The sequence below is a fragment of the Antechinus flavipes genome, chromosome 2, assembly GCF_016432865.1.
Source record: "Antechinus flavipes isolate AdamAnt ecotype Samford, QLD, Australia chromosome 2, AdamAnt_v2, whole genome shotgun sequence".
Taxonomy (NCBI): Eukaryota; Metazoa; Chordata; class Mammalia; order Dasyuromorphia; family Dasyuridae; genus Antechinus; species Antechinus flavipes.
This window is the reverse complement of record NC_067399.1, coordinates 398,697,610-398,711,540: the sequence shown is the minus strand read 5'-3', so window position 1 is coordinate 398,711,540 and position 13,931 is coordinate 398,697,610. Positions and strand designations below refer to the sequence as shown.

Genomic DNA, 13,931 nt, shown 5'->3' with positions numbered 1-13,931 from the left:
TTATGGTAGCTTCTAAATCGTGTGTGATCCTATAGTAGTTGTTCAATACTTAAATACTCTTTTTGGCTACGTGCAATATTTTTTCTGTGACTTATAAACTCTGAGTTTTGCCTACAATATTCCTGGAAATTATTGTTTGAAGGCAGGAAAGTTCTTTCAAGAAGTGATCAGTAGATTCTTTCTATTTTTAGTTTGCCTTTTGATTCTGAGTCTTATTTCATTACTTCTTTTTTTAATGTAGCTTTTTGTTTTTCCAAATACATTCAAAGGTAGCATTCCAAATTTTTCTCCCTCCCTCTTCTTTCCCCACTTCTTTAGACAGCAAGCAATCCAATATAGGTTAAACATGTGCAATTCTTCTAAACATTTTTCTATATTCATCATTCTGTATAAGAAAAATCAGATCAAAAGGAACGAAAAAAAAAAAAAACCCAAGCAAACAAACAACAACAAAAAGTGAAAACACTATATTTTGATCCACATTAAGTCTCCATAGTTCTCTTACTGGATCTGGATGGTTCTTTTCATTACAAGTTCATTGGACTTGCCTCGAATCGAAAAGAGCCAAGTCCATCATAGTTGATCATCACATCATTTTTTTGTTACTATGTACAATGCTTTCTTAGTTCTGCTCAATTCACTTAGCCATCCGATTTAGATTTTTTTAAAAAAGATATGTATTATATAGAGTCCCTTTTGGATCACTGCCCTCTCATAGCAGATTGTCTTGTGTAGCTCCATGAAACTATGAGTTATGTTGTAGAGGATTACTTACCTGTAGGAGCTCAATCTCTGAGCCTCAGTTTCTTCATCTGTAAAACAAAGGTATTAGATTAAGTCAGGGGGTGGTAGGGAGTCAAATACAGTTCACATCTTTAAAAAACTTTCTTAGTTGCCAAGCTGTACAAAAGCAGGTGGGTTTGAGTTGGATCTCAGACTGCAATTTCCCAGGCCCAGATTAGATCATTTCAGATATCCTTTTCTCAAGTTCAGAAAAGTTAAGAGGTCACTTAATAAAAGTATGAGGCAAGATTTGAACTCAGATTTTCTTGACTGCAAGACCAGTCATCTTGAACTCTATGTAGCATTTGATACTATTGAATCCCTTTCTGGATATTCTCTATCCTTCTGAGTTTTTGTGATTGCCTCCTCTTTGTTCTCCTTCAAACTGTCTGCCCCTCTCTTTTTAAAGTAACATTTTATTTTTTCCTCAATTACATGTTAATGTCTGACCACTTCTTCTCAGTCTCCTTTGCTGAATACACGTCATAACTCCCATGACATAAGTATATCCCCCAAGACTCTGTTCTGGGTCTTCTTTGCTTCCTATATTCTTTCTCTTGGTAATCTCATTAACTCCCAGGGATACAATTATAATCTTTCTATAGACAATTCCCAGATTTATATATTCCCAGATCTACATATTTGGCCATGGTCTCTCTTTTGAACTCCAGTCCCACATCATCGGTTGCTTAGTGTACATTTCAAACTGGCATCTCAAACTCAACCCAAAATAAAATTTAGTGTCTTTCTCCCTAACCTTCCCTCTTTTAAATTTCCCTGTTATTACTAAGAAGGCCTCAATTCTCCCTGTTACCCAAGTTCACAACCTTGCTGTCATCCTTGATCCCACATTCTTACTCATCCTACATATCAAATCCATGGCCAAATATCAACATTTCTACCTCTCACGATTCATCCCATTCTCTCCATTTGTACAGCCATCATGTTAGTATGGTTCCCGCATCAGCTTTCTCTTGAACTATATTATAAATTGATCTCCCTGCCTCTGATCTCTTTCCACTCCAATCCATTCTCCACATAATGGCCAAAAGTGGGTTTTCCAAGGTGCACTTCTGAACATGTCAATAAACTTCAGTGAGCACCTACTACCACTAGGATTGAATATAATTTAAAGTTCTTCAAAACCTACTTTTCTAGCTATCTTAACACATTATTCCCATCCTGTTGACTTTTTGTTGCTGCTATTGTCCCTCACACAACACACTCCTTCTCCCATCAATGAGATTTTAAACTGATCAATTCCTCAAGCCTAGAATATCTCCCTTACCACTTCTTCAAGACTCACCTCAAATTCCACCGTCTTCACAAGGCTTTTCCTGGTGCAGAAGTAACATGCATTTCCCTATATGGCTGCCTTATATCTATCTGCTTTACATCTGTTTTGCATATACCTATATATATGCATATGGATTTCCCTCATAGATTGTAAATTCTTTGAGGATAAGAAATATTTCTCTCTTGTCTGTATATTTCTAGCACCTAGCAATGAGCCCAGTAGGTGCTCAACAAATGCTTATTAATTGATTGATTTGTATTCATCATTTTTACATTTGTTATCTTCCTCTTTTTAATATATTTCAGTTCTTTGACAATCTTAACATTGCATAGCCTCCAGCAAGGATCCTCCTTACGTGGATGTGGTCTTATTCAGCTGTTCTACCTTTCTTTGTTTTCTTTCTATTTTTCTACAATCTACTACTACTTTCTACTATCATACAGCAAATCATGGACTCTAATGTTAGAGTCTAGTTTATGTGATTCCATTAGAATTAATGGCTTAAAGGTGTTTATTATAGATATTTTTCATAGATCCTTTCCATTTTTTCTTTTGTTTTCCTAATTACATTTCTGCTTGCTATCTACTGCTGCTCTCTGCTTTATGGGGCAATACTGCTCATAATCTTCTTGGGCCTTGTTTTCAAAGATTTTGCAAATGAATCTATATTTCAAAGTGATACTGTCTTTGCCTGCTATATCTCTACACTTGCCAAAGAGATCAAGTATGTGTCAGCTGAGGTTGTTTCTAAGGTTTTTTTGGACTCCTCAATGCTTATTTTGTACCCATTTCATTTTAGCAGGAAATGGTGAAAGTCCATGTCTATATTCTTTTAATCAGTTCTCTCTCTTTTATATTGGCAACTTTTAAAAATAAGGCCATTTTTAATTGCATAGTTTGTTTTACTTTTCTTCTAATTTCATGTTGATTTTGATTATTGCTTTAATAATTCAATGAGACTAAAAAGGTGAATCAGAAATATTTCCCACATAAATAATTAGTAATTTCCCAAATATTGAGATACAATCCAACAAGCAATGTGTCATGATTTAGAGGAAAGTCATTCATAAAGCGAGGAAGCCTTGATTGTAAGATTTGTTTCTGGATGCATGAACTCAGGCAATTTTCTAAAAATGTAAATTGTAAATCAGGTGCTGACTTAAATTGGTAAAGGGAATTTCTCCATGGGAAGTTTCCCATACAATAAAATTACAGGTCTGCCATCTCCTCTGACCAAAAAATACACAGTGTTTTTCTGTATTCAGCATGTCCTGTACTTTCTCACCCTCTTCTTCAAGAAAACATTTCTGATAAAGAAACATGAAGTTTTTATACAGTCTACAAACTTTTGGCTACTTTTATTTCTTATTCTAGGACCATATTTTCTGACATGTTTTTCCTATTCCCCCTTATACTCACTCTTATGTTCCCCTTGCATTGAAGATACTGAGTAATATTAAGTATGATGATCCTTTCTCTCACCCTCCTCCTGCCCTCGACTGGATTTAGATTCAGGCATTGGGTTTAAAACACAGAATGTCAGAATTGCAGGAGATTTCAGAGACAATCTAGTTGAACCTTAAGGATCAAGAATTCCTTATTTTTCATTCCTGACAAGTTTTCATCTTGCCTTTGCCTGAAGACATCTAGTACTAGAAAATTCATTACCTTCCAAGGCAACAATTCTGTCCTTACATTGCACCTAAATTTGCTTCTCTGACTTCTATTCATTGGCTCTGACCTTGGGAGGAACCTAATAGACCAGTTCCAACTTTTCCTTGTGTTAAACCTAAGCCTTCTCTTTGCTAGGCTAAACATATCCATTTCTTTCAGCTGATCTTCATATAGCATTTTTTTGAGACCTTTAACCATTCTCATACTACTGGTTTATTAAGGTCCTTTCTAAAATGTAGTGCCTAGAACCAGACATAAGTTCAAATGTAGTTTAATCAAAGCTTTTAACCTAAGGTTTAACCAATACTTAAGTATTAATTAATTCTCTAGATGTGGATCTTTTTGAATTTAGATTGGCTAATTGAATTTAGATTTACATTTTTAGATTTAGCATTGTATCTTCTGAAATGTTGATAAATACATCATATATATATATTTTTCCAAGTCATTGATAGAAATGCTAAACAGGGCAGGGCAGATTTCTGAAATACTTGTTAGAGACTTCCTTCCAACTTGACAATTGAACCCTTAATGATTACTCTTCTAGTCTGTTCTTTCACAGAACAACAGAATCTCAAAATTGAAAGGAATCATCTAGTCTAATTTATATCAAAACAAAAATCTGTTACACTTGAAAAAATGGTCATGCAACAAACATATCCTCAAGCACCCTATTGTTTATCCACTTGACTTTTGCTGTATAACCATACAATTATTTAATTAAGGCAATTAAGGCAAAACTTTTTTTCCAGATTTAATTTATTTTTAACATTCATTTTTTAAATTATGAGTTCCAACATTCTCTCCCTCTCTCCTGATCTTCTTCCAACCATTGAAAAAGCAAGCAATGTGATATTAACTATACATGCAAAATCATGCAAAATATTTTCTTATTAGCTATATTGCAAAAAAATAAAAAAATAAAACCCCAAACCCAATGACAATTAAAAAGGAAGAACATAAAGAAAATGGAAATAATATGCTTCAATCTGTTCTCATAGTTTATCAGTTTTTTTTATCTAGAAGTACAGTAATCCTTTCCACATCACCAGGATTAGGGGCACAGCATCCCCATGATCTGGAAAATCTCCATAAAACTTTTTGACCCTCCGTTCATACTGGAGAAGAATTTTTTCCTTGTTTTTTTTTTTGGGGGGGGCTTTTTTCCTCATGGTTTTTCCCTTTCTTTTCTTTTCTTTTTTTTTTTTAATGTAAACACAATTCCTGTATTTCATACTATTCACTTCATAAGCTTTGTAAAATTTGACTTCCACAGCCTGTAATAGATTTGAGAAAAAAAAATCTAGCTCTGGGATTACTCATACATAACTATTCCTTTATTTGTGAAGCCTATGATCAATGTTGAATTTTTTTTCTCTTCTAGGGTATTTACAGTACTTCACTGTAATATTTAAAATAAATATTTGGACATAAGTTCTGGTCAACTTCTGGTCTTCATGTCCCATCTGTGGCTTCCATAAAACATCCCCCAAATTCCCATTTAATTTCTTCTGCTGATCTGCCATATATTGAAATAGTTATGGGGAAAGTTGAAATGTAAAAGGGATAACTGTAGATAGCATTTTTCATCATGTGTCCTTTGGAATTATCTTGGATCACTGTTTTGATCAGAATAGCTAAGTCTTTCACAATTTATCATCATTATAATATTGCTGTTACTGTGTAAAATATTCTGTTCTGCTCATTTCACTTTGCATCAGTTCATCTAAGTTTTTGTTTTTTTTTTCTGAAATCATCATGCTTGTCCTTTTTTTATAGCACAATAGTGCCCATCACAATCACATACTACAACTTGTTCAGTCATTCCCCAATTGATGGGCATCTCTCAGTTTCTAATTCTTTGATATCACAAAAAAAAAAAGATCTAATACAAATATTTTGTTCATATAGTACCTTTTTCCTTATTTTCTGATTTTTTTTTTAGCATATTGACCTAGTGCTGATATTACTAGTTCAAAAGGTATTCAGTCAAACTCTTTCAAGTAATCTCTAATAGGTTATCTCCATGACCATGGACATTTAACATTTTTCTAAGCCTTAGTTCCCTCCTCTATAAAATGACGTTGACTTAGATAATTGCCAAGTCTTCCTCTTAGCTCTAATTCAGTGAGCTACTCCACATAAGATTCCTTCCGCCATGGGATAGTGGACAATTTGAAATGTTTGCAGTTTCCCCCTTGCCTTGAGTTTAGTGGGTACTTTACTGGGGGTGAGGGAGGAGATAGGTCTTAGTCACAGAATTCTCCTTCCTTCTAGGATACCTGGTAGGAATGTTCATCCCTCTGGTCTTGGGAGTCAGAAATTCTCAAAGACTGACAACATGTAGGAAAGGCACTATCTATCTGAAGGACAGTTCCACCAAAGAGGCTGAGTCATCAGACTATTAGCCACGGGGGTGACCATGGGACAAGCAGAAAAGGAAGGGAGAAGAGCAAGTCAGCAAGCAGGGAGAGGAAGGTGGAGAGGAGAGTGAGAAGGCTATTGAATGGCTAAATGCTTCCACCATGCTCTACGTCAAAAAGAGGTCATGGGCATAGAAAACCGTTCTAAAAAATAGAGATTGAAAGTCAGATTACAGATGAATTAATCCCAGAATTTTAGAGTGGAAAGGGACCTTGGTGGCCATCTAATTATCTTTAATAATCTTCTAGTGAGAATCAATTGTTTTCCACTGACACTCGTGTTTCCCATTCTCCTATCCAAAAAACATATCCCTGCTTCCTAAATGCACCAGGTCAGCTGTTATTCATCATTTGTTCTCAAAATGGATAACAACATCATGAGGATATGCCTTGACTTGTGCATTAATTGGATATGAGTAGGGCAGATTGTGGAAATTTATATAGAACATATTGCACATGTTTGACATATATTGGATTGTTTGACATCTGTGGGGAGAAGGTGGGGGAAAGGAGGGAAAAAAATTTGGAACACAAGGTTTTGCAAGGATGAATGTTGAAAATTATCTTTATGTTTAGAAAATAAAAAGCTTTAATTTAAAAAAAAAGAGAAAAAAATGAGGCAAAAAAAGAAAGGAATAACAAAGTAGATTGGCAGGTGAGAGGATGGGGAGGTGCCAGAAATAATCTATTTTATTTTTTATTTACTTTTATTATATTGCACATTTCCAGTCATGTCCGATTCTTGGTGAGCTCTTCTTGTGTTTTCTTGGCAAAGATAATGGAGTAGTTTGCTATTCCCTTCTCCATATCATTTTACTGTTAAGGAAACTGGAGATGCACAGAAGTTAAGTGACTTGTCTCAGGTCTTCCTGAGTCTGGGCCCATCTAATCACTCTATGACACATGGTTATTGCTGTGTAAAGAATTTTCAGTTAAAGGACCTAGATTCAAATCCTGACTCTTTCTCTGATCACCTGTGTAATCTGTGACAAATCATTCAATCCTCTGAGCTTCATTTTCTTTAAAAAAAGAAATGATCTTGAAGACTTCCCTCCACCTCCACATCTACAATTTTAAAGCATTTTGAAACTAGTCCATATGCAATCAAACTGTATCTATCTCATCTCCCAGTTCCCTTTACTCCTATTTGCAGAATAGTCTCACCTAAATTTCCTCACATGTAAAGAGGAGTTCATGATCCTTGTAAAGGTTAAGGTAATGTACAGTCAGTTCTGAACATGGTCTTAGATATTTTTCCATCATGATTCTACTTAAACTAGTTAGATTTCTCCTCCCTAGATGTGATTTGCTTACTTCCAATGCCCTAAACTAGTAGAGAAGACAACCTGAGACCCTAATCTTTCTCAAATATCCCATTTGAAGAGAAGTTAGTAAGATCCTTGACATTCTAGGAAGAGGAAAAATGATGTTTATGAATAAACAGAGAATTTAAATTCAGCAAATCTTGTTCCTAATCCTGGTTCTGTCATTTACTTCCTGTCTTACATTAGGCATTGTTCCCCATCTTTAAAAGTGGTCTAGCTGGTCCTTGCTAGCTCTCTATGAACCTACAACTTTCTATAACCTGGAAAAAAGTTCTTAGAGATCAGTGTTATTTTCTGAGTATATATCTCCAGAGGAAAGTTCCTGTTCCATCTAATAATAATATTAGTAGCAGTAGTAGTAGTTACTAGCATTTATATGTCATCTCATTTGATTCTCACAAGCTATGAGATAGAAATTATTATTGTTACTCTCCAGATAGAAGTTATTATTGTTAATCTTCATTTTATAGATGTAGAAACTAAAGCTAAGATTACGTGAATTGCCTAGAGCTACACAGCTAGGAAGTATATGAGACTCAGATCATTGTGACTCAAGACCACTACATACTACACACTGCTCCACCTCATTGCTTCAGAAAATCAAAGGAAGAAATGTATTATAACTGGTAGAATTGTCAAACAATGGAACAATTGCCTTATGAAGAGTGGGAGCTCTCTGGAGCTCTTTAAACAGATACTGGGTGACCCCTTGTTGGAAATGTTGTTGAAAATTGGACTAGATGCTCTTGGAGGTCCCCTTCATCTCTGAAGTTCTCTAGTTTCCTGAAGTTCCCTTTCTTACTCCTTTTTCTTCCCTTTTCCCTGTGTATGTGTGTATAGGGATGCGTGCATGTTTACACACACACTCTCTCTCTCCTCTGTAACCCTAGCTCCCTGCCACAGGCCCAGCTGTGGGGAAAGCAGAGAAAGGAGAAGTAAAAAGAAAAAACTGTCAGAGACCAGCTTCCAAAGAGGTCACTGGCTGCTGGACACTGCTAGATAAACAACTAGCCCATCCAGAATATCTCTAGTCTTCTTCCTCAGTTCCAGTGGCCTATAATTCTATTTTTAAAATGATATTCTTTCCCTCTGAAGTTTGTACAGCTAGGATCCCTTCATTCCTCTAAAGGTGCCAGAAAGGAGAAAAGTTCTTCTCCCTTTATCCCTACCCTCTTTTCCTTTCCTCTCCTTCCCCTTCCCTTCTTTCCTCTCCTCTCCTCTCTTCTCCTTTTCTTTTCTTCTTTTCCTTTCCTTTCTTTTCTTTCTAAAATGATAAATTGCAGAGGACTGCCAACCTGCATTGCTAGAGGGACTTTATTCATCTGGAAGTTCTCTCTACCAGTGAATCACAGGTCCCGTCACTATTTCTCTACCTTCCCATGGCAGGAGAATGATCACTGCCCCGTTTAATGACAATGTCATCTCCTGTGCTCACCTCTATGTTCCACAACACATCAATTAGCTCACTGATGCGCATGCCTTCTTCATGTCTCTCAAAGCCGTCTCCCTCTTTTTGCTTTTACCATCCCAGAAACCCAAGTACCAAGTGCACTGGAAGATCATTGAGGCCTGCGAAGGGAACAACTACATCTTCATTGATCCTACACAGCTGCCCTATAATGAGAAATGGGAGTTCCCCCGAAATAACCTTCAGTTTGGTGAGGCGAGCTGGTGCCCAACTGGGTCATAGAGTCAGGAGGGTGGTTAGACTGCGTGAACTAGAAAAGTTGTCCCATCTTCAGCCTGGGACATTCTCCTGGGTACAGACTGATTTGGGGAGGGTGAGTCCCTCAAGGAAGTAGGACCTAAGGATTATTCCTGAAAACCCCAGTTACTATCACCTGTTCATATCCCGAGGTGCAATTCAATTATTCCCAAGAGGCTCCTGCTGCCCAGAGAGGATATATAGAGTAAGGATAGTCTGATGGAGTCACACAGTAAGATTGTGTAAGTCACACACTATGACTGTGTTCACTTTAAACTAGGTTTTGCCCTTTGGCATATAGTGTATATGTTGAAAGTATTTAAAAAAAAAAAGTGACTCACTCAGTCCGACTGTCTGAACAGAGCACTGGGCCTAGGAAAAAAAGTCAGGAGAAAGGGTCATAACCCATGTCCAGTACCAACTCCTTGTGTGATTTTGGCCAAATCAAATCACTTGCCTTCTCTGGGCCTCAGTTTGCTTCTCTGCAAAATTGTGGGAATTAGATTCTATTAAAGAGTCTTTACCTCTAGGAGCTATTTTTTTTTCCTGAGGCAATTGGGATTAAGTGACTTGCCTGGGGTCACACAGCTAGGAAGCATTAAATGATCACATTTGAACTCAGGTCCTCCTGACTTCAGGGTTGGTGCTCTATCCACTGCAGCACCTAGCTGTCCCCTCTAGGAGCTATTTTCAAGAAGCCATTCTGTACCCGTGCCTCCAGTTCCAGCCCATTCATGTATCTGTTGTTCTTTCCTCCTCTCTCCATCCCGGACGGTATTTATTTACTGGCTTGTAGCTGTCCTTGACATCCAGTTGAGCTGGAGTTGAATTGAGTTGAGCCCCTTGAATGTTCCCTGTTCATCTCATTCTCTATACCCCCCATGTATTCTTCTCTCCCCCTACCCTTTGTGGTGGCAGGTAAGACACTTGGAGCTGGAGCCTTTGGAAAAGTGGTGGAAGCCACAGCCTTTGGACTGGGGAAGGAAGATGCTGTGCTCAAGGTGGCTGTGAAGATGCTGAAGTGTAAGTGGGATCTGAGGGTGAGGGGAGGGCTCTGGGGGGATTCCAAGGCAAAATATAAGGCCTAGAGAAATTCAGGGTAAGGGGCAGCATAGTTAGAGAAGCCCAGAGTGAAAGTTGGGGCCTGGGAAACCCAGAGTAAGAGGAAGAGGGGGGTACACAGGGTGAATGATGGAGGCTGAAGTTGCCATCCAGACAGAGGATCACCTCAAGAGCTACTTTCTCTCTTGTGATGATTGTGGGAAGGTAGCTCTGGCTTCTGTTTACTTTGGGCTTGACATATCCAAAGGTCAGCCTGGCAGGAATGGCGATGAGGATACTTGGGTTCTCTTCTCTGCTAGCTTCTGGTCCCTCAGGGCATCCTCTCGGGATGCTGTGCCCTGGTTTTAGGAGAGGAGTCTGGTGTCTTTAGACTGAAGGAGGCGGGTGTGACTATGACCCAGGGTGCCCTCTCCCCTCTGGGTTTCTGTCTTTATCTGTCCCTGTGACTCGGCTTGTCTTAGTCTGTTGGTCTCTCTCTTTCCCCAAGTATCTGGCTATTTCTCCTCATGTGTAGCTCCCCTCTTGTGTCTGTCCCTGTCCGTGTGATTCCCTCTCTCACTTCTTTTGTTCGGGATTGACCCTTCTTTTGTCTTCCAGCCACCGCTCACACGGATGAGAAGGAGGCCCTCATATCAGAACTCAAGATCATGAGCCACCTAGGGCAGCACGAGAACATCGTCAACCTGCTGGGAGCCTGCACCCACGGAGGTGAGACGCCCAGAGGGACCGCGCAGTCTCTCACTGGGAAAGGGCTCAGCAGACAGAGCGAGCAGAGAGCTCTGGGCTGCGCCCACAGAATGAGAGGATGGTAGAATCGCATGAGGATGCAATGTCACAATGGTAAAGAAGGGCACACAGCTGGTCAGGAACATGGCAGAGCTTAGCCCATCATTCCTGGCTTCCAGGCCCGCAGTCTGTATTCCTCCTATTCAGCACGAGGTCCTAAGTCTCCGGGAGCAACTGTCCCCCAGGAGTCTTGAGTATCAGACCCCCTTCCCTCTTCCCCGGGGCTCAATGGTTCCTCCCCAATCTAGGCCCAGTGCTGGTCATCACAGAGTATTGTCACTACGGTGACCTGCTCAACTTTCTACGCCGTAAAACAGAAGACATGTTGGTGCCAACCCTAAGTTCTGAGCCTGATGGAGGCCCAGGGTACAGGAACATCCATCTGGAGAAGAAGTATATCCATGGGTAAAAGCACAAGAAACTCTGGGATGGGGCACCGGCTGGGCTGGGGGACTTGGATGAGGCATGAGGGAGAGAACAGCAAGCTAAACTGACCTCTGTTCCCCCATCTCTACCATGAGGAATAGCTGCTCTCGTTCACAGAGCTCATTCTTAGTTTTCCATGCTAGTGAAGAGACTCGATCAATGGACCAATCAATAAGTATTTATTAATTACCTGCTATGTGCCAGGCAATGGCCGAAGGGTTGAGGTGGGAAGTACAAAGACAAAAAATGAAGGCTTTACAGCCTAACAAATATCCCGAACAATGGCAAATCCAAAAGTCTTTTTCATTGACTCTAGAATGTAGCCTACGGTTTGGATGGCATTTGGAGGGGATTTCAGAACAGGCCTAGGGTGGAGTGGCAATGCTGACTGGTTGCTTAGAGTAAGGCAGACTGGGCATATAACTGCTATTGTTCTTTCCTGGTTGTTCATTTTACTTAAATCTTAGCTGGGCAACTATAGAAAATTTCCCTAGAAGGCTATTTCTTTAAAAAACTCTGGGGCCCCAGACCATCTACATCTGGGACAGATGTTTGGAATGATGGCAAGATGAGGATGGGATAAGCCCAAGGGAGGACCGCATAATGGCCGTTCTCAGTCCTCCTGGCTCCTAGCTGCCTGAGGTAGTGACAGTACCTTCTCTAGCCAGGGCCTGGACACCTACGTGGAGATGAGACCTGTTTCCTCCTCCAGTTCCTTCTCTGAGCAGGGTAAGGAGAGGGCTGGGGTTGGAGTAGGGGGAAACCTGGGGTGAAGGGGAGAGAAAGAGCGGAGAAGCTGATTCAAAGAGGACAGGGATGAGGATGCGGAGTGGAAGGCAGGGGACAGGAAGAGACAGGGAGGGGGAAGCAGGGAGCAGCCCCTGCAGCAAGCTACTCTGTACCTAGACCTAGACCAGGAGGATGGGCGGCCTCTAGAGCTCTGTGACCTGCTGCGCTTCTCCAGCCAAGTGGCTCAGGGAATGGCTTTCCTCGCTTCCAAGAACGTAAGTGTCTGAGGCTTGACCCCAGCTGACTGGCCAGCCTGACAGGAGAGGAAGCCGAAGCCAGGCTAGCTTGGGCTCAAGCTAAGAGGTGTCAAGGACTCCTTTCCCTAAGTGGATGGGTATGAGGGAGGCCAAGGGAGGGTTACAAAAGAATAGTGTCCAACATCGAGCAGATATTGTTTCATTCTTTATACTTGTATTTCTAATACCTAGCACAGTGCTTGGCACTAGTGTTTGCTAAGACAAACGGGTGTGTATTCATGCATTCTAATAAAATGGGTGAATCTGAGTGCTGAAATGAACAGGAAAATAATTCATGATTGAGTGGGACTGGAAGAAGGCCCAAGGTCTCCTCACCCACCCGAAGTCCTGATGGTAATTCTGAGGCCTCGACTCTTACAGTGTATTCATCGGGACGTAGCTGCTAGAAACGTGTTGGTGACCAGTAGTCGTGTAGCCAAGATCGGGGACTTTGGGCTGGCAAGGGACATCATGAATGACACTAACTATGTGGTCAAAGGCAATGTGAGTAATGTAAAAAGGGAGTGAGAATGATGGCCTACACTAAAGAACTGGGAGGGATCCAGGGGGGACCTCCCCACTCTTAGGCCCTGTTGCCTCTTGGTGACAGACTCGGTGCTCCCTGTGTCTAGGCACGATTGCCCGTCAAGTGGATGGCCCCAGAAAGTATCTTTGACTGCGTCTACACGGTGCAGAGTGATGTCTGGTCCTACGGGATTTTGCTCTGGGAAATATTCTCACTAGGTATGTATGATAGCAATAATGTTGAGGGCCCATTCAACAGGTTGGGGAGCCTTCTCTGAGTCTGGGTCTATCCTTGGAATAGATTCCTTTTCAGGTGCTAAGGCCTCAAGATCAACATACCATCACTCATTCTGCATATTTGCTGAATTCTAGGGTTTTGGAAAAAACAGAAGCAATATAAAATCCAAGATCTCTCCATTTGTAGATCTCTCTCCCTCAATGCTCAAGTGGGAGGCCAGTATGTGTGTCTGTGGAGAGAAGGAAAGGGGGTTGAAAAAGGCATGAGGGTCAAAGCAGCTGCCATTATTATTAGGATATTGATTTTTGCAGGTTTGAGCCCTTACCCTGGCATCCTGGTGAACAGCAAGTTCTATAAGTTGGTGAAGGAGGGATATCAGATGGCCCAGCCCAACTTCTCTCCCCCAAACATGTGAGTTCAAACTCTGGGAAGGACTTACATATGTTCTCTCTGGGTAACTGCTCAACAGTGACCCAGTAGGCCCAGCACCTTCTTCCTGCCTTTTAGGTATTCACTCATACCAACCTCCTAACATACCTGTCCTTCAAGACCAAACTTAAAATGACAACTTCTCTGTAGAGCATTCCTGAACTTCTTCCTCCAAGCTCCCATGATAGGCATGTGGCTGTGAGGAAAGTGTTCTGTAAAACTTAATGAAGTTC

At 40.5% G+C, this 13,931-nt stretch overlaps 1 protein-coding gene across 1 annotated transcript in view; it reads left to right on the top strand.

Moving 5' to 3' along the window:
• Positions 1-13,931, top strand: part of CSF1R (colony stimulating factor 1 receptor) — a 40,835-nt gene that overhangs the window by 25,242 nt on the left and 1,662 nt on the right. Inside the window, exons 11-19 of the mRNA XM_051978688.1 lie at positions 9,034-9,160; positions 10,126-10,230; positions 10,867-10,977; positions 11,304-11,460; positions 12,146-12,210; positions 12,388-12,485; positions 12,888-13,010; positions 13,139-13,250; positions 13,581-13,680. Coding sequence (XP_051834648.1) covers positions 9,034-9,160; positions 10,126-10,230; positions 10,867-10,977; positions 11,304-11,460; positions 12,146-12,210; positions 12,388-12,485; positions 12,888-13,010; positions 13,139-13,250; positions 13,581-13,680 — 998 coding nt within the window. The remainder of the gene's footprint in view (positions 1-9,033; positions 9,161-10,125; positions 10,231-10,866; positions 10,978-11,303; positions 11,461-12,145; positions 12,211-12,387; positions 12,486-12,887; positions 13,011-13,138; positions 13,251-13,580; positions 13,681-13,931) is intronic.